This window comes from Haliotis cracherodii, unplaced genomic scaffold, assembly GCF_022045235.1.
Source record: "Haliotis cracherodii isolate W230 unplaced genomic scaffold, xgHalCrac1.p SCAF_26, whole genome shotgun sequence".
In the NCBI taxonomy this organism is placed as follows: Eukaryota; Metazoa; Mollusca; class Gastropoda; order Lepetellida; family Haliotidae; genus Haliotis; species Haliotis cracherodii.
This window is the reverse complement of record NW_027266282.1, coordinates 5,142,748-5,164,188: the sequence shown is the minus strand read 5'-3', so window position 1 is coordinate 5,164,188 and position 21,441 is coordinate 5,142,748. Positions and strand designations below refer to the sequence as shown.

The 21,441-nt window shown below is 39.8% G+C and overlaps 2 protein-coding genes across 2 annotated transcripts in view; one reads left to right on the top strand and one right to left on the bottom strand.

Annotated features, from left to right (window-relative positions):
- The window catches only part of LOC139472969 (anaphase-promoting complex subunit 5-like), a 130,070-nt gene that overhangs the window by 72,550 nt on the left and 36,079 nt on the right, over positions 1-21,441 (bottom strand). The gene's annotated exons all lie outside the window — the stretch shown is intronic.
- Positions 10,823-17,083, top strand: LOC139472967 (uro-adherence factor A-like). The gene is made up of 3 exons (XM_071255455.1): positions 10,823-10,873; positions 12,003-16,172; positions 16,533-17,083. Exons 2-3 carry the CDS (start codon positions 12,867-12,869, stop codon positions 16,683-16,685), a joined length of 3,459 nt encoding a protein of 1,152 aa, XP_071111556.1. The 5' UTR covers positions 10,823-10,873; positions 12,003-12,866; the 3' UTR covers positions 16,686-17,083.

Genomic DNA, 21,441 nt, shown 5'->3' with positions numbered 1-21,441 from the left:
TACCAGTTGTCCGACTTCTTGTGGAAGCCTCGGTGGCTGAGTGGGTTAGATCGCTGACTTTGTGTTCTGGCGATTAGGTGCCTTACTCTGGCAACTGTGGGTTCGAATCCTGGACGGGACTCAACTCAAAAAAGTACTAGAATCTGTACTTTACTAAGAAAGTGTTATCCCAAATATAACATGTGTTACATTTGACCACTTTCTAAATGGCATTGTGTATTCATTGTGTATTTAATATCAAAACTGACAAGAAATTGATACAAGTGATAGGAAGATTGATGACTTTGCATCTCCAACAAGTAACGACAAATGTTCGTTTCAAGGTGAGTTCACGGTGAGTTGATGTGATTTGCCGATCAGTTCATACACAATTTTGCCAAACTTATGTAAATAAAGTTGAAAGAAATCTTGGAAAAAAGTAATATAATGGATTACAAATGTAAGTTCAGATACACAATGAACACTTTTATAGCCAGATGTGTAATAACAGGACTAACTTTCGTACTTCAGTACGGATTTGTTGACATGCATCTTCCAGTGTTGTGAGCTCACAATAATCTCTTCGCATTGTGAAATAATATCAGAGCTCATTGTATGCGTGTATTATGCACACATTGGTAGTCCAACGTATGTGTACGTGTGCGTGTGCGTGTGCGTGTGCGTGTGCGTCAATATTCCAGCTATATGACGGTGGTAGGTGAATAAAAGAGTGTGGACCAGACACATCAAGTGATTGATATCATGAGCATCAATCTACGCAATTGGGGTGCGATGACATGCACCAACCAGCAAGCCTGACCACCTGCTCCCAATAGTCACCTCTGATGACAAGCATGGGTTGCTGAAGACCTGTTCTAACCCAGGTCTGACATGGCTGTGGAATAAATTAGCACACATACGGAAATGTGCAGAATGATGCTACAAATGCCTTAAATATAGCTTCATCACGTTGTTACAGAAAATGAAGCTATATTTAAGGCAGTACAACATCATATTTGTACAACTAAAAGATTTGTGTAAAGAACTGTTCATTAAATCTCTCTCTCTCTTTCTCTCTTTTTCACTCTCTGTCTCTCTCTCTCTCTCTTGTGTGTGACAGATTAACTATGGTACTATGAAAGAATCAGGTGTTCTGTCATTTCTTTTGAGTACTATAAATATGATGGAAGAAATTGTCCCCCAATCCTGTTCACTTCTTCTGAATAAATATGTTTAAATAAAAAAAACAAAATGCCACAAATGTCTTCTTTCTATGTCAGTGGATCAAACTTGCACCTTCATATCTGCGGCACAATGCTTTCAAGGATCATTTTTTCAAGTACTACACCAGCAAGACATATTTTACACTTGGTTCCTAAGGTTCATGGACAGTATTTTGCAACATAGAATTATCTATACACTTACCCTCAATTTCTGTCGGATGTGTTATCCTACACATACATATGCAAATTAGATGTCAGGTCAAAAATAGACATGATGTGGAACAATAAGGTGGCCATGAGTGAAGGAATGACACAGCCATGCTCTGATTACAACTGCTTATAGCAGCTTTGGTAAAATCGCATTGACTGGTAAGATGAAGTTTCTGTTTCCTTATAGAACTAATCTTATAGTCCTGTCACTAGCCACACTGGGGTCTGTTATGGTATACAGACATGGATGAAAATAGTGTCTAGTTTCCTTTTACAAACTGAATAGCAAACAAAAAAAGTGTCAAAAACTGCAATAAATTCACGCCATTTAATGTCTACGCATGCACTTGGCTGGCCTCTGTGGAGTGTCAACTGTACTTATCAGCAATGTTCCAGCTATATGACGGCGGTCTGTAAATAATTGAGCGCATCAACCAAGTCAGCGAGCCTGACCCTCCGATCCTGTTAGTCACCTCCTAAGACAAGCATTTTCGCCTAGCTTGTGTTGCCGAAGACCAATTCTGACCCAGATCTTGAATGGTTCCAATCATATCAGTATTTCATGCATCGATACAAAAGGATACAAGAATAATTATGTAGGGTGAGGTCTATAATATGTCTAGGACGGATAACTTGGGTACTCGGGTCAGGTAGGTTCTGAATAGGATCCAGGTACCCACGTGATACCCGGACCAGTGTTTAGTCACACGAAATATTTTTAAATGACAATACCAATAAAACACCACGGTCACATGGCAAATCGTTAATGTTCTCATTTCTTTCTGACTTTGCACATATTCCTTTATAAGACTATGCACATATTCCTTTATATGTTTGAGGTACAACAAAGATTCATCTTCAACTTCAACTTCAATGCACGACCAGATCACATTGATCATGTTGGCCATTTTGACTCTTGTACTAAAAGTAAATGTATTACGACGCACTGTCAATGTGACTGCCTCAGAAGTAGTTCTTAACAAACAGTTCCAATCTAATGATGATATTATTTCAAACAATTTGTTGTAATGAAATTATCGAACAATATTTGCTCATGTTAACTCTCCTTTTGAGAAACTTTTTTTCCCATGATGCAGTTGGTGGTATGGCTATCAATGTAAACAGGAAGTTACATGTATTAAATGAGTGAGTGAATGTCATTGACTGGTTGCTGTTTATAGATATGACTACAACCCTCCTTATTTCAGACATCAACTGTAGACACTATCCTGCTCTAACAGGCACCATACCTTAAATATCCCAAACAGACCGGGTTAGGATGTGTTTGTACCTATGCACATTGTAAAATTCTTCAAAAATGAACAACTTGTTCAGGCTAAGTGACTCAATTGATTCTGTGTCAATGTACTGCGCTAGCATGGATTGTAACTCATAATATCAATCACTGGTTTTCTTATCAAGACTCGATTATTTTTAGGCCGCCAACTCCAATATTGCAGAGTGCAGAGTTAAACAATAACAACAACAACAAATCAACAAACAAAACAAAACAGATCAAGCGTCCCAGTGACGAGTTTATACAAAATGGATACCAAGACTCCATCATCTGATGCTGAGCATGATGACCCACGGATGTTTGCTGCTTGGTTGACCTTGAGACCAGAAAGAGTTTCCGATCCTGCTCAAGACACAGAAAGTCACAGTCATTTCAAAACCAAGCATATTTCCCAGATAACCAACTGTGAGGCATCGAACTCGGTCAGCATAACACGACAAAGAAACATATTTACAAAAAAAAAGATAAATCTGATTACGACATGCCCTGATCTTGACGTGGAGTATGGGTTTCCAGAAGTGCCTCATGACTCAATATTTCGTACATCCAATGATACTGTGAGAGACTCAGTCTCATGCATGTTCCCAAAGAAGACTGACTCGAGCGAGTCAAAGTCAAAAACAAAGGGAATGCCACAAGCAAGTGCCGCTCCTCCAAACACAGACACGGACGCAAGTCAACACGACAAGTGTCCAGAACACATGTCCAACACGAGCACCATGTCCTGCCCTGAACCAATGCATAGACAAGGCAGTCCCCACAGTCAACAGCAAAGCAGGCCTACTTCAGGTGATACCACACTATTGCATGGAAAACATGTATTGCAACAATCACCATACCATAAAGGGGATGCTTTCATCAACTTCCAAGACCTGATAGGTGATAAAGGAGATATGGGTTCTCTACCTGCCGAGTTTGAGAAGCTGCAGCTCCCCGACAAGGTAGAATCTACACTAAGGGTTCCATATCATGTGACTGGACAGGCAATGGCTGGAAGTGGAACACCTAATCCACCAATGGCTGGAAGTGGAACACCTAATCCACCAATGGCTGGAAGTGGAACAGCTAATCCACCAATGGCTGGAAGTGGAACACCTAATCCACCAATGGCTGGAAGTGGAACAGCTAATCCACCAATGGCTGGAAGTGGAACACCTAATCCACCAATGGCGAGTCAACTGGTGAGTTAGCCATGTAATTCTGAGGTTCGGTGGTGGGTGTGTGTATGTGTGTGTGTGGGTGGGTGTGTGAGTGTAGGTGTGTGTGTGTGGGCGGGAGGGGGGGGGGGGGGGGGGGGGGGTGAATGTGGAAGGGCTGTGTGATTTTTGGTTTTAGACGCTATACTCACTCAGTTAGCGTTTCAAAACAACATGTGACCGACTCACAACACATTATTATCAGGCATGTCAGGTGAACAGTTATTTCTAAAACCAGGGGAGGAACAAATTATATTAAGTCCCAGGCCATCCCCAGAATAGCAAATGCTTGGTTCCTCAGACAAATTTTGTTTACAAAGGGCAAGACATTGCTACAAATCTGAGTCAAAGGCTTCCATATTTTCATTGTCCTTGACTTAACTTTGATGGCAATGTTTTAACGTCGTTCTGCTACATCTTATTCTCTGATCCCTTCTGTTTTTGCAATTTAGCTTGTAAACACTTCTGCATTTTGTCAAATGTCGTTTCACTCACAAATGCCTGGTCTTAATTTGCTTGCAACATCAAATTTTATTTTTTGCTTTTCTAGCTAGGATTTAGAAGATACGGCGGACAAGGTGAAGAAGGTGATGCCAGAAGAAGACAGTATTGTGGCAGAAGAGCTAGAAGAGGAGGAAGAGGAGGAAGAGCCAGAAGAGGAGGAAGAGGAGGAAGAAAACCATACACCGAGTCTGGTAATCCGTAAAGATGACAAAGACATGGTTGCTAGCGCCCCAGAAACTAAGAAAGAAAATCATCAATTTTCTCAAACATCAGGTTTCAAAAGCACAAAATAGCATGCTATAAACTGTAAATATACTGCTACAAAAAAGATATGGATCACATGATTCTTTCATATTACTATAATTAATCTGTCATGGCAGATTAAATAAAGTTATAACAATGCGTTGGCTGCACGATGTTTAATGCTAATTTGCATGTACGGTTCTCAGCAGGAAGTGATAACTGCAGCATATACAAGTTTACTTCATACAGGTAGACAAGAAGCACTATCTACCAGGGCCCCGTTCCACAAAGCGATCTTAGGGCTAAGTTGATTGAAACTCACTAAGCACGCGATCTTAAATTTTTGTTACGATCGGCCGCCCGTTCCACAAAGCAATCTTAACTAAGAGAGTTGTAAGTTAAGATCAAAATGCTAAGTTGCTCTGGACCAACTTAGGATTGCTAAAATCGATCTTAAATATTGTACCAAACAACAAAGATGGCGTATGTTGACTTATTATTATATCAGATAACATTCTGACAGTCCACAGCTCACTTACTTGTTAGCGATGTCCTCCCATATGCTGCCTTTCAGCTTATTGGTGACGGTAGAGCTGAATGAGGAATTCAGTGTCGTGTGGTGAACAGCCACCTCATCAACAAGGACAGCGATCTCGCTTGCTGAAAAATTGCTGCGACGAAAGTGTTTGACGCCGACAGAGGTCTGCGATTCAGCCATATTTCGACAATGCGTCGTCTGCTAAACATGACCACGGGAGGCCACTCTTAGGGAAACTTTCGTATCTTCATGGCTGAAGATTCCGATCTTTGTTAAGATCGGCTACTTAAGAACTTGTAAAGTTACAATCGCCCTAAGATAGCTTTGTGGAACGGGCGTAAACTTTAGCTAAGACGATTTTATAATCGACGTAAGTCTCTAAGATTGATTGTAGTTACGATCGCTTTGTGGAACGGGACCCAGGTCAGCACATGGTGATAGTAGTGATGGTGTTGGTACCCTGAAGCTCCAAGCCTCACCCTAGCTGCGACCTTCTTTCGGCTTTCATCTCTGGACCAAGGTCAACTGACACAGATTAAGTCATAAATATCAACAACAATCATTAATCAGTGACAGTAGCACACCTTGTTCAGGATGCCTGACAGGCAATGTACAATGCAATCAGGATTAGCAATAGGGATTAGCATCTTAAAAGTAATGATAATTAAGAGATTAAATCTTCATTCAGACAATGGTTGCTATGACAGTTCAATGAGAGAATCAGGTGATACTATAAAGGTTTTTTAGTGGTTTAGCTGCAGTCAATTGTATTTTTTATGAAAAGCTCCAAAATTTACATATTTCGGACCACAAAGGTAATGCCTAGGAACCCTTGCTGCTGGGTTTTTGGAACACTGATGGTTGGGCTCTGTGAGATTGGAATAAGTCAGTTTCATGAATCTGCTATGATTAATGAAAATTATGAGGTGTCCTTTATCTGTGAAACATTTCAACAAGGTGCATACCACTCTATCTGGCGTGTGGCATATAGGGAAGAAAACTAACAGATGAGCTGAGAAGAGATCAAGTGGAGAGGGTGTACTTTCAAGGACTCATTGAAGAGCTTTATGGTGGAAGTCTGAAACTGTGACGAAGAAGACAGCATGTGGTTCAAATTGTCTTCTATCATGATGCAAGTTTTAAAACGGTCTTGTGTATTTGTTATCATCCCCCATCGTGTTCACCAAAGGACAATGATGCAGAACAATTCTTAAATAACCTATTGGAAAAGGTATACTTTGTACTTGTGGAGAACTAATGCCAAACTTAGCAACCAGCTAGACTACATTCAAGGTGTGGACTGTATAGCAGTTAGAGAGGCAATTGATTACAAAGATAATGATCATGGTAACTTATTTATTCACTTCGTGTGTGTGTGTGTGTGTGTGTGTGTGTGTGTGTGTGTGTGTGTGTGTGTGTGTGTGTGTGTGTGTGTGTGTAAGTTGTATGTACAGTATGTATTGTATGTAACTTGAAGTCATTGTACTGGAACAGCATGTGACATCTCAATAAACCAGTTTCCTTGTTTTCTTCTTCTTCTGTCTACCCTAGTCTACTATGGATTTATTTGTTTGTTTGTTTGTTGTTTAAGGCCGCACTCAGCAATATTCCAGCTATATGACGGCAGTCTGTAAATAATCGAGTCTGGACCAGGCAATCCTGTGACTGACATCATGAGCATCGATCCACACAATTGGAATACGATGAAATGCATCAACCGAGTCAGCGAGCCTGACCACCCTCTTATGACAAGCATAGTCGCCTTTTACGGCAAGCATGGGTTTCTGAAGGTCTATTCTACTCCGGATCGTCAAGGGTCCATGGGAACTGTGGCGTCACTTTCAAGATGCAGCTTGATGGGTCCAGGGGGTTTAACAGTATAAAATGGAGAACTAATACACTGGATTATCATTAAATCATACTGTGGGCTTTGGAACCAAGTTCTGATCTATGTTCTATGTTTTATGCCAAGGACGGATGTTAAATTTGTCACTTAAATGTCAACTGCAGCTTTTTGACAGTATGGTTGTACCCGTTCTTCTCTACGGATGCGAAGTATGGGGATTTGAAAACATCTCATCTCTAGAAAGTTTACATTTGCGTTTCCTAAAATATCTTTTTTTATTAAGAAAATATACTCCAAATTTCATGGTACTTTGGGAACTTGGAGGACTCCACCTATTAAACATCGTCAAAATACGAATGATAAGGGTTTTTTTGGCAAAATTAGTTTCCGGGAAATCATCTAAACTATCCTTTCTTGCATACAAGTTGTTATTTAATGACGACCTATTTGGAAAATGTAAACATAAATGGATTACATATATCAAACAAACTTTTGATGAACTTGGACTTAGCTACATTTGGTTTTCACAAAGTTTCAAAATCCCTCATACCTAAAACATCTAGTCCATGAAATATTAAAAGTCATTTACCTACAGTGTTGGACCAATGCAAGGGATAAGTCTTCAAAAGGCACAATGTATAGTATCATAAAATATGATTGCCTAAATTTTGAATATTATTTAAATGTACTGCAGGAAAACGCTTGGCGAGTCTTACTTAAGTTTAGAGCTTGTAATCCTAATTTACCATTATTCCATTACATGTATTTGTTTATTTGTCCATCTTTAGAAAACGAAAGAAAACTTTTTTTACACAGATTCTACTACATTTAACCCAATATGCATAAATTGAATTTACTTTTCAATAATTCACAACTAGGAACATTGAGAAAACTGTCAAAATTCTGTAAAATCATCATGTCATTGTTTAAACCTATCAAGTAACTCTCCCTCTTTCTGAATTGCACATATATTGCTACCCTAGTAAATCTGTATAAATATGCATGCATGCTCGGCCAAGATGTTTTTGTATATATTCTATACACATTTATATGTATATGTATTGTGTTGTTGAAATAATGTTGTACCTCTGATGCCGCTGATAGCGGCCTGAGTGTAAATAAAGTTCAGTTCAGTTCAGTTCAGTTCAGTTCAGTTCAGTTCAGACGACTTTTACTCAAGTGACTGAGAGCACTCCTATTGCAGGAGCACAATAGACAAACTTCCTTTGGTTATTATGACATATTATTTGCATTAACCTCTCCATTTGACAGGGATAGTATTAACCACAAAAATTGTATTTTCAGTGTGGTTTGGAAAAAAGGTCCACATTAATAGACAATTCAAACGACTCATGGGGAATAAACAGTGGGTATGTATTCCTACGTCCTAAAGCCAACTATCTGAGGGATGCAAGATATCATATCCCACGTTCCCTCTGGTGTATACTGGCTATGATCTAACAGAGGAAGGGTATTCAAATGAATTAAAAAACAATAGTTATCATTGTGTATAATTCTAAGAATACTACGACGATTAGCCAACTATTCAGTCATCTTAACAGCCATAAATGACATCAAGCCAAGCAAGTGACTACTGTCACGAAAGTAGGTCAGTTAATCGTTATCTAACATTTCCCCAATCTCATTAAAATCAGATCTTAGTTCTCGCTTTTTAAACAAAGTTTAACGGTAGCGAGAACTAAGATCTGATTTTAATGAGATTGACATTTCCCAGGAATCTTAAGTTGGAAGAAATAGAGCAGGGTAAAAATAATTTTTTCTGGAAATCCCCTTCTATCAATAGGTCCACGTCACAGATCAGCCCGTTGGTAGGTTCTAGAGGCTCTCTTTCACAGACTACTCTTTTCTTCTAGCCTTGTTGTGTACTTCTAAGAATTGTCTCCAAACATGGCTCCACTGGCACAATGACATGCTATTTTCAAATGTGATCTCAATATCTGTGTCGTATTGTATATAGCTAGAAATAGAAACACTTCAGTTTGCCAAGCCAGGAAGTTGGCCATGGGGCTTAGCTATCACTAAACCAGTGAAGATCGAGGTTAGAAAAGGTCTTCAGCAACCCATGCTTGTCATAAGAGGCCACTAACGGAATTGGGTGGTCAAGCTCCCTGACTTGGTTGATGCACGTCATCATATCCCAATTGCATAGATCAATGCTCATGATGTCAATCACTAGATTGTCTGGTCAAGACTTTATCATTTACAGACCGCCGCATTATAGCTGGAATATTTCTGAGTGTGGCATTAAATGACAAACAAACAAATATATATTCATATTTTGTACATCAAAAATATTCAAGCAAAACACCTGTAATTTGGATAAGTGAATATTTATGTATCCTGCATATTTTATCACATGACACGTTAGATTAACCCTTCTCACTTCTGCAACTGACATGAAAAAATTGTTTTTATTCTGTTTGACGTTTGGATAATAAATTTACTGAAATGGCTCATAATTTTCCATCGCACCATTGTTTGCCGTTCAGTATATTTAAGCTCAGTTACATTTATGATATCGGATATATGATTATTGAAATAATGGAAATAATTATTGAATAAAGTGCATATTAACGATTTATACAGGTTACTAATAGGGCTGGGACGGGTACCCGGGTCGGGTGGGTACTGAGAAGGACCCAGGTACCCACAGGAGTACCCTCGACCCATGGTTAGTCACGTGATATATTGTTTAATGACAAAACTGATCTGGAACTCCATGGTTACACCACAAGTCACTAATGTTCGCATTTCTTTCTAAATAGGGACCCATTCCTTCTGACTTTCCAGATGGTTGAATAAAGATATAACTTGAGTCAACTCCAGCGTATGCATGACCAAATTGTTTAATACATCTATCTAAATACGCTTTGCCAGGGCTATGGTAAAAAAAATCCCAATCCGACATTTAGTAACACTCTTTTGAGACCTACAGTGGGTAACTGGGTTGGGTCAGGTCAGGTCGGGTAATAGGGGAGTGGGTAAGCTGGTAGTAAATTTGGACTCCTAATAGTTCCTAATATGAAACGCATTCCACATTCAATCACGTAATTCATGTAAATTCAAGAAAATTTACAAATTTTATGTTTGTTTTGATCTTAACCTCCGTATGTTTAAAAATGTCAGGATAGTTTTATATATTAATGCATATTTTTTATCAGGAATAAATGTGAGAAATATTGGTTCATTCATCCCATGTTTAATGAAGCCTCGACTGTTTGAAAGCACACAAACACACCCTCTTTACAGCGCCTTATGCTAAAGTTAATCCAGCAGGCAGGGGTAAGAAGTGTGAAAGCAATACAGCAGGATATAGGTTAAATAAAAGTATGAGTCAAAATATGTTTCCTTAAAAAAACATTCCAACAAAGAAATGTTGTAGCAGATGATATCTTCTTTTCCCGGACAATATCAAACATATTTGTAAAAAAATTTCAGGGACAATTTTTTGTTGTTGATAAAAACACATTATGTACATCCGATTGGTAGGTTGGTACGAAGTTTCTGAAGCTTCTTTTTAACTGACTTCAGTTCTTAAAATGTTTCCTGAATTCAAGGCATGTCTATATTTGCAGTTGCCCAATAGGTTCTACTACACCAAATCAGAACCAGTTTGGACAGTGCGGTTTTCGTAGGGAGGCTTCAGTGCAGATCGAGAGATATCTGGAGGCTGTGATTGGAGGGTATTCTGTAAGATTTTTATGTCTTTCAAATGTACATCCATCCAGTTATTAAAACTGACCATGTTTTTCTTTATTTAGTACTGTCTTTTTCAACATGATGACTTATGCTGAATGTGACCACAGCTATTTTCAAGTAGGTGACATTTGGTGCGAAACTGGGGGTGGTGTGTTTAGCTTCCGGTACTCGGAAAAGGAGCTGACTAAGCTAGTCATTTTTATTTATTTTTATTGCTGCTCTAAGGCCAAACTGTGCACACACATACAGGTAATAGCTGTTGAATGCTTAGTTATTTAAAAAGAAATCATAACGTTACTATAGAAGTCTATGGGAAAACATTTGGTTCTGTGTAACCAATACTGATATTAATTCCTGCCAATTTCCTTCAACACCTCATCCAATGATAAGGTTATGTCATTCCAAAACAAAGCAAAGGACTTTACAAGCTTTTTCCAAGCTGAAGTGTCCTTTGAGACAGTCAAGCTAAATTCTGTTTGGCCTGAAATGCTAAGTTATTAATGTTATTATCATGTCTCCATGTCAGAATGATGAGTGAGTGAGTTGGGTTTAATGCCGCTTTTAACAGTATTACAGTTATATCGTGGTGTGTCAGCTTAATGTGAGAGGAAAGCCCAAAGTGATGCAGGTCTGAGATGTTTACCACTTCGGTGAAACCAACAAGTACAGGTATGGTGCTGACAAACCTAGAAACATAATCGGGGCGAACCAGGATTCGAACCCACAATCATAGGTTTCTGGCGTGCCCAAGGGACGCAATTCTGCACAGTGAATTGCAATGCCTTAGACGACTGGACCACCCGTGCCCCCGTCAGAATGATGAGATCTGATTGGTCCATGTGATCTTGATAAAACACTGTGTAACCTGCTTTGAAGGGTAATAAATTTTTCAGTGGGAGACTAAATCTCTTTTCCCCCACCAAGAGGAAGTCAGGCTGCAGGTTGATATCTGAGAGGCAGAATAAATCCCTTATACCCTGCTTCAATACAAAAGGCTGCATGTTGATATCTGAGAGGCAGAATAAATCCCTTATACCCTGCTTCAATACAAAAGGCTGCATGTTTTTCCAGGGTCAAAGGAAGTCACGTCACATAGAACAAATTATCAATTTTTCTATCAATTTTGAATTTGTGTTAATTCTTTTACAACGTCACAATAAAACATGTGGGTAAGATAACCTAACGCAGGATGCATAAAACCCCATGTACCCCTCGTGATCCTGCTACAACTTATATTGTTTTACAGGGTTCTTGGACAGCGACCCGCCTTCATTGGTCATCTCTGTGTTGTGTATGAAGACAGTGAAAGAAGCCAACATCTGCCACCATTATCACCAGGCTTCTCATCTCATCTTGCCATTAAAAAACCCATCAACCACAGAAATATGAAATCTGACCTTAATGCCAACAAAATAGAACCAATCTTTACTCTATTTCGTCATGGGTTTACCATGGAAATGGGCTTCATTGATTATCCAGGTGATTAGGTTAATATCTCATTGGACAGTTGGATGGAAGAGGTATTGTTGTAGGTTGTATCAAGGAGAACTGCACGATGTGACTGGCAGCTCCTGGATCATCTTCCTGGATAGGGAGTTTGACCATCCAAACATTCCCACCCTAAACAGAAACTGTGTCCATCTGTTCTGCTTACATGGAAGAGTGAGACAGACATTATTTTTATCTCAAAACACTGAGATGCCACAGACTCATTTTATCCCATTGGATACGGTCTTCCTAGGCAGGGAGTACTTTCTTTGTCTGTTGTTTGTTATTCTATGACGGCCCTTTTAAATCGATGACTGATATTATGAGCATCATCAGGGTTGAACAACATTAAATCAACCAAGTCAATAGCCTGAGTATATGACCAGCTGACCAATGTTCCAACCAGCCTAGGTTGCTGGGGACCAATTCCAAACCAGAATCCCCACCAGGAGTACAAAACATCCAAGCATACACACACAGAGCAGACCAGCTCTGACTTTCCGGTCCTGCCACAGACTTGCTCTCCTCCCATTGCAGTCATTAAGATGGTGTGTGCTGATTCTGTAGCCCATGTGAATGATGTAGCACAGTTACATTCTCTTCGGCAATTACTCAGGGTATAATGGATGACCAGACATCTGTTGACATTCTGGACCATGAGACCACAGATGCAGGTGACGAGGAGCATGAAATCAGTTGGCCAAGTTCTGTGTCCTCTGTTAGTTCATTGATTGATGACCAGATATGTTCTGAAACTCCAGACTGTGGGAACCAAGATACAGTTGAAGTGAGAAGTGAAATCAGTTGGCCAAGTTCTGTGTCCTCTGTTAGTTCATTGATTGATGACCAGATATGTTCTGAAACTCCAGACTGTGGGAACCAAGATACAGTTGAAGTGAGAAGTGAAATCAGTTGGCCAAGTTCTGTGTCCTCTGTTAGTTCATTGATTGATGACCAGACATGTTCTGAAACTCCAGACTGTGGGAACACATTTAAGCCATGTGAAGAAGAGGATGGACTCGGAAATGAAAATCAAAGGAAACCTGCAGATCCAGAAAGAACAGACCCCAAGACTCTTGCCGAAACATCTCTAACAGGATTCACCAGCAGAAGCAGGGATCCAGACAGAACTCACCCAAAGGGAGTTGTACATGACAATAATTCAGATAGTGGAATTGAAGATAGCAGAGATGGAGAATCAAGACAAATCAGATATAATTTGCAGCAGGATCCAGACAATACTGTCCTAAAAGTGGTAATTCAAGTTGATGAATTAAATCACAATATTGCCACCAGCCAACATTTGACATTAAGAAAAGACCCTAAAGTTGCAGAACCAGACTACACTTATTCTAAGACAATCATATCAGTCAAAGATTTTGACAGTGGACTTGAAGACAATATACAAAGACAACATGTTTACCTTAACAATCCAGATGAAACACATCCCAAAGTAGTCACTGGTGACTGTGACTCAGAATCAATGAGTGAAGTAAATACATCTGAAAAGGAAACAATTGAGCCCCACAGAACTTCAGCCAAACAGGACCAGACATGGGTTGATGGCCTAACAACAGAAAAGACCACTGGTTCATTTATATACAATTACCTTATTGACCAACCTGTGTCATCTGGTCTAGAAGCTAACAGACGCTCTTACATCAATACGTTCAAAGGGGAAGACAGAGAAATATTTAAACAGAATGAAAATTGTTTGCAGGATCCTGACAATACCCGTCCAAAATCAGTTATACCAGTGCAACACGACAATGAGAATTGTCTATGTTTAATTCCTGTGTGTACTGATCCAAAGGAAACAATTCCTAAGGCAGCCATACAGGACCTATTATCAGAAGGAGAAAGTGATTCTGAAGATATTGCCTGTACAACAGAGTCTCTCTCCCCTGTGTTACCACGACCAGACCCATCTACAATCACATCTGGTCATTCAGCAACTGATAGTGGTATCACCACATATGCTGTCTTATACATGACACACAGAATAGAGGAAATGTGTAGCTTATATAGACAGGCTTATGAAAGCAGAAATACAAGATGCAATGATAAGCATGCACTTGAACAAACTGAGGATCTTCTTCAGAATCTGCAGAAAACACTACCATCCTTAAGCCACAGATACTTGTCAACAATGCTGAAAAACCTCGCGCTGAGTGACACAATAGAAGCAGCACTACCATCCTCAAGTCTCAGATACTTGTCAACAATCTTGAAAAACCTCACGCTGGCTGACACAATAGAAGCATTTGATCTCAGACAACGCATGCAATTGCTGACTGAAGCAATTGGTTCTGAGTTTGATAGAAACACTGTCCAGGGGTCATACAGAAGAGGGCTGGGTACAGAAGAAGGAAGACCAGATGTTGCTGAAGACAGCAGGTCTGGTGTTAAGGAAAAACCGGTGCCAACTCGTTCCCAAAATGATGAAGGCTACATTCTGGATACGAAGCAAGTTTCTGACCGAGACTCTGCAACCCACAGAAGTTACTTTGATGAGAAAGAAAATGATATGCATCTATTAAATCCAGACATCAAAACAGGATTTGAGGGCAAGTACTGGTTTGATGCTGAGAATTACATTCCAAGCATGAATGATTTATCTGGAAAGGCCAAAGATGTAGCTGATAAGAGTAAGACTAAATATGTGTCTGAAAAACTATCGCAAGAAACTGATCCATCCAATGTAATTACTACAGAAGGACCAGACAGCAAGCTTGATCCTTTTGTTGACTCTTACAAAGGCAGAATCAGAGAACTAATACATCCATATGAGTCTGCACCTGCTCAACAACCAAAAAGCCAATCGTTAGAGCAGGAACCAATTCAATCACACAAACAAGGTCAAAACACCTCGCCTTTGCCACAAACACAAGGTAGGCCTGATCTTTCCTTTGGTAAAGAGCCTCTGCAGTTAGATGGTTCTGATGCAACACTTGGTAGGGAACAAACCGCAGATGTGCCTGGTCCACCCCAAGAACAAGACACAGTTTACCAAAGGTACAGTTTACCTGCAAAACTACAAGACTACTACTACGAGAGATCTATAGCTGAAGAAATGTCAGAATCTGAACAAACTGAAGATGACACACATCCTCAGCACAGCGATCAAGAATTCACACATCCACATGGCCATGACAGTTACCAAATACCCACAAAACTACAAGAATATGATGCTTCAGAAAGGTCTTTGGATTCTGGTGATGAAGAAATCACAGATATACCACAAATGCCCTCAGTAAGTGCACCCGTGCCATACTTCAGGGAAGATCTCCTCACTTATCTGACAGACAAAGTCAGTCAACAGCATGGCTCCTCTCAGTCTACTCAACTTGATCCTCCTGTACAACCATCAACTGAAGTTGAATCTGACCTACCAAGAACAAATATGTCGGAACCAGTAAATTTTAAAGAACTCTTCTCAGGGGGACCTGCCATAGACCACGCACAACCCACTCCTGATGAGCAAACTGCTGAACAAACAGGATCACCGCTGTTTGAGAAGAGCTTCCCAGTAGAGGTACCAGATTGGCAGTACCCAAGTTTCCTTTCTGCAGTGCCACAGCCTCACTGTCTATTCTTTTACACTGCTGCAGATCCTTCAGGGCACACTGATGCCTCTGGGCCAGGACCAGGAACAGGGGATGATGCATCATCGAAGACCAAAGACTTCAAACAACACCATAAGGAAGAACCAAATACAACTAAAATAATTTGTAATGATCTTGAGATATCAGAAGTCAGAGGCAGACAAAGATATATTAATGAAGAATCTCAAGATAGTACACACAGGCAACGATACAATGAAGGACTGTCATGGGACCCAGAAAGACAGTACATTTTAGACAACAGATCAGTCTCAGGGCCCAACAGAGACACTACAAGGAACTATCAATTTGAAGTTTATTTAAAGGTAAGTAGTTCATTTGTTCTTGTATTTCATATCAGAAACTTCTAGTCATAGTAAATCACTTGTCAATATTGTGTTAATTAAGTATGAAAGTCCTAGTGTCCTAGTCAGAGCCCAGTTGCTAACAAGGAAACATATAGAAGGTCCCGAGATTAAAACCTCAAGGGCCCCAGGAACACCCTTCATTTCAAACAGTGCAGCATCTGCTACCTGTGGTTGATGTACATAGTCCTTTACAGGGATCAGGGTAATCTCATGATGACATTAATAGCAAAGGCCTACTTGACCATCTCCTAGCCAGCACTTTATTTGCCACTTGGTTGAAGCAATTTAAACTTACATACCAACTTTCAATAATTCTAGGATGGAAAGGACTTGATACAAGAATCCAAACTAAGAACATTTGTGACTCCTGCCTCCATTGAAGAAGTGTCACATGGAGGTGAGGAAGAAGGAGGCAAGGAAGATGAAGATGAGGACATCGAGGAGAAGGTGAAACAGAATGAGGAACTCTAGAGGACAATTCAGTGTCATCTTCAAGACACATTCATCCTCATCTCCTCTGACATTGGTCATAGCTGCAGTGAGGATCTGTGAACAGTGCCACTGTGAACCAGGAGGATATAGTTGAGTCAGTCACACCTTGTGGAATTGGAGACACCAGGTGTCTCAAACTTATTGAATACCTTGGGTGAGTGAACAACATGGTGCTCAAACAATCTGGCCATAAATGCTTGGACTTCCAAATAGACTCCCAAGAATCAACTTACAGAGGCTGCTTACCCAGTCTTAGAAATCTTATTTCATTTATTGATGTGAACAATGGCTATCGCAATCCTTCCTCCTTATATTCATTCGATTCAGACATGGTAGAGATACAAACAATATTTTATGACTTTATTTTAGATAATATCCCAGTGGCTGGGGGGAGACACCAGAAATGGGCTTCACACATTGTACTCATGTGGGGAATAGAACCTGTGTCTTTGGCGTGACGAGTGAACGCTTTAACCACAGGGTACCCTGTCGCACATGAAGTCTTTAAGATGTCACAATACATCAAAGTATTGATGTATTGAAAAATAAGGTGTCACAATATGTTCTGCATTACTTTTCACATGTATTGATATTTGGCAATACTTCTACAGCTAAATATATCTTCTATGTCTTAATGAAATAACTTCATTTGTTCCAGAGTAGAACTTGTCCCCAGCAATCCATGCTTGTCATAAGAGGCGGCCCAACAGATCAGGTGGTCAGGCTCGCTGACATGGTTGATTGAATGTCATCGTACCCCATCGGTGTGGATTGATGCTCATGATGTCAATCACTGGATTGTCTGGTCCAGACTTCATTAGTACAGGCGGCTGTCATATAGCTGGAATATTGCTGAGTGTGACGTTACCAACTAACACACACACAAACACACTGTTATTTCACTTGTGTGAGATATCAACAACAAAACTTCAGATAAATAATCAGTAAAGTGTCATAAATATATATACAGAGGTATCTCTCAAAACTGGACGGTCATCACAGGACCACATTTAAGGTCCCAAATTTACTACATTAATTAGGAGATAAACATACTGTGTTTTCAATGTAGGGAGAGTTACCTGTAGATTTAACTGCATTCAATTGAATTTGGAACAGAGCGTGCAGCGGAAGATTTCAAATATTAACTTTAGCATGGTCGGAATCAAAATATAGAGCTGTATATGCTCAATCAGTTTGTTTACACTGTAATACTTCACTCGAACATATGACAGGTATTGAAAGCATATAAGCATGGCACCTTGGTAAGTTATGTTGCCATGCTTATGTGATTTCAATGCCTGTCATATGTTCGAGTGAAGTATTATGTTGTAAACAAACTGATTGAGAATATACAGCACCATATTTTGATTAATGGTAATTGGATATTTTAGTTTGTGCAACAACAACAGTACTTACGTGTTCATATTTAATATACCAATTATAGGTCAATCACCTCAATACGTTTATATTCAACACGATTTCTTAACTCTGTCACCCGAATGTGTTTTTTATGCCGTCTGGATCATGTTACAGTAATTATATCCCACAATGCACTTCTAAACAGTCTGCGCATGCCCAGTAAGACGGACATGACGTCACAGTGTTTACCTTTATTAACCCGAGGTTACTCTCTACATTGTCGCAAACCACTCAACTGTGTTACCCTCCAGCCACCCCTTAGCTCCTCCTGTCTTTCATGGCCTAATGGTTTCTTGTGCATTCGCTAATACTCATGTATTGGCATCCATTCCATGGCATTTTATCAGGCGCCTATATATATATGACAGGTATTGAAAGCATATAAGCATAGCACCTTGGTAAGCTACCAAGTTTGTTTAAAGGCTGTTGTTAGTGATTTCCTACTTCAGATCAACAGCCCACTCAAAATACTGGACTCAACCCAGGCCGCTTCACTCAATATATTTGCAAACACCAAAGAGTTCATGTTATATTTAGTCAGGGTAGAAGGGAGATAAAACATACAGTCTTTTCAAAGTAGAGCTAGGTTACCCGTAGATTTAACTGCGCTAAATTCAACATTTGAAACCTCAAGCTCAGCGTTCTGTTCCAAATTCAATTTAGCGCGGTTAAATCTACAGGCAACCTAGCAGTACTTTGAAAACACTGTATGTTTATCTCCTAATTGACTGTTTTCTGATGTTGATGTTTTGAATTGTATATACAATCTCGTTAAAATCAGATATTAGTTCTCACTACAAGATCTGAGGACATCCCATTACAGGTCATGTCAGAACGACCTTCAGTGAACTTTGACCAACCAATGAAATGACTAACAAAAAGTCAACATTAGCCAATCAGAAAGCAGCTTTCTTGAGCAATATAGAACCAGTTTCAAACTGTCGAATCCCCTTCTAGACTATGCTTGATCTAAACTTTGACAAAGATCTCTATTTAAAATTTGAAAACCATACAAAAGAATATTTTGGAATGTCAAACAGGTAGCAAGGATTGTATGGCAGTATTTCCCACGGTCTATGCTTTCATTCAAATGTTTATCCCACACGACGACTGGCAGACGGTAATTTTGAAAACAATCAGTTGTAAAGCCCTTAGCTGTCATTCAGAACACCCCGTGTTAACCTTTTTGAGGTTGTATGATCTAAACACATTTCAACTGTCGCTTTCCGGATCTGGAAAGGGACACTCTGATTGGTCAGTAGAAAAGTCATTCTGACGAGACCCGTAATGGGATGTCCTCAGATCTTTTATTAGCGGTAGCAAGAACTAAGACCTGATTATAATGAGACTATCTAATGCTTCAGTTCCATGTAAATAAATTTGTACACATTGTTCAAGTTGTCTCTTGTTCCACCCGGTAAACATCCCGAAACATTGTAATGTTAGTTCTCTACACTGTTGTCAGGAGTCTGTGTTTCCTGCAGTCTCAGCGTTAGAAATTGGCACTAGTCCTGTAGTCCTTACCAAACTGCCCAATAGTAAAGGTATCCTAAGGACTACTAGAAACTGGCCCATTTTACGGGTTTTGCTATATGTTATCATTATAAGGACTAGTGGACAAAAACTGTTAGTTTCTAACCCTGATTCTTGATTTAACGTTGCGTTCAAGATAATTGTAGTTACATAGCACTCATATTGGTATTACAAAGATGGGGATGGAACCACCTATCTTCCACTCTCTTGGCAGAAGCTCTATCTTCATGATCTACTAGGCTGCGGAGGCGGTCTCCATTTGAAGGTGCTGATATTACTTGTTCTGGGTGTAGGTGATGTGAAATGGGGTTTAATGTCGCGTCCAAGATTATTGCACTTATATAGCGACGTGCATGAACGTGTGTGTGTTTGTGTGGCTGCTTGTACTAGTACGGACTGATGACGATTTATAGTGCTAGCTCACTGAGATACCATGCCGCAGTTTAAAATGAATACCCCAATCAGACACAGTATACTGACTCCGAGCCGACCAGTCCTTGTGTTAGCCTCTTAATGCCAAGCGCCAGACAGGGTAACAACAAGTACCATCTTTTGACGTCTTTTGGTATGATGCGGCCGCAGATCAAACCCCGGACCTTCCTCTCTCCGGGCAGACGCTCTACCACAAGACCACGGAGGCGGTGTTCTGGGTGTAAGCAAGGAGAGTGTTTTATACTATAGTCAGCAATATTAAGGCTATGACTGCGAGCCTACCAGTCCTTGTGTTAGCCTCTTCATGCCGAGTGCCAGGCAGGGCAACAACAAGTACCATCTTTTGACGTCTTTTGGTATGATGCGGCCGGGGATTGAACCCTCGACCTTCTGCTCTCCGGACAGATGCTCTACCACTTGACCGTGGAGGCAATCAATTCCGCTTTGAAGAGAAGATGGCAATATTGCAAGAGATAACAAGAGTTTGCCACTAACATGGCTATATCCCCCACCCCTGTTGCAGAATTTATGACATAATTAAATCTGAACAAACCCTAACCTTTTTTAACCAAAGTGGAACTTGTTGTCATAGAATTTGTAAAAAAAAGAAGAGTTTGACACTAACGTGGCCAAGTCTCCTGCCCAGCAAATGAAGTGTATATTATGTCAACAACAGTGAAATTTGATCAAACAAACACATACATTTGAAAATATTCAAAACTTTGTAAGGAGTAAAAGGCAGAAGGGGAGCATCTAAAAAATATAATGCTGCAAAACACAATTTCTATGAAGTTCAAGAAACAAATGAAACCTTCTCCACAAAAACATGATGGAAGTACAAACTGACAAAACCAGTTACTACATGTACTACTGAATTCATTAGGGTGGGAGAAAGAAAAAACATTACAAGTCACAGTTTGACTTGTAATAATATCTACATGGAATATTTGTTAAGAAACATAAATGGTATTAGTTTGTGATATGTGACTATGTCATTACCAGTTCAAGTAGATTAAATGCAAAATATTAAGATTCAAAAAGTTCAGTTCATTACCACATTGATTAACACACAAAGAAATAATGATAGTCACTTCAATATACTACTCCCATTCCGTCACACCCCACACAAGATGATGGTCAGTGTATGGAACTGCAAAGACTCCTGTTGAGATGGGCTCATTACAGAAGATCAGGTCTAGTGTACCCCCAAGGGTGTGGGTTGGTTTGCTGATATACTGACCGAATGTAAACTGCTCCATGAGGATGGATAGTGCATTGTTGTCACGGACAGTCTGGTCCATATTGAAGTCCCCAGTGATAACAAGCTGATTGAGTTTTTGGCATTTAAAAG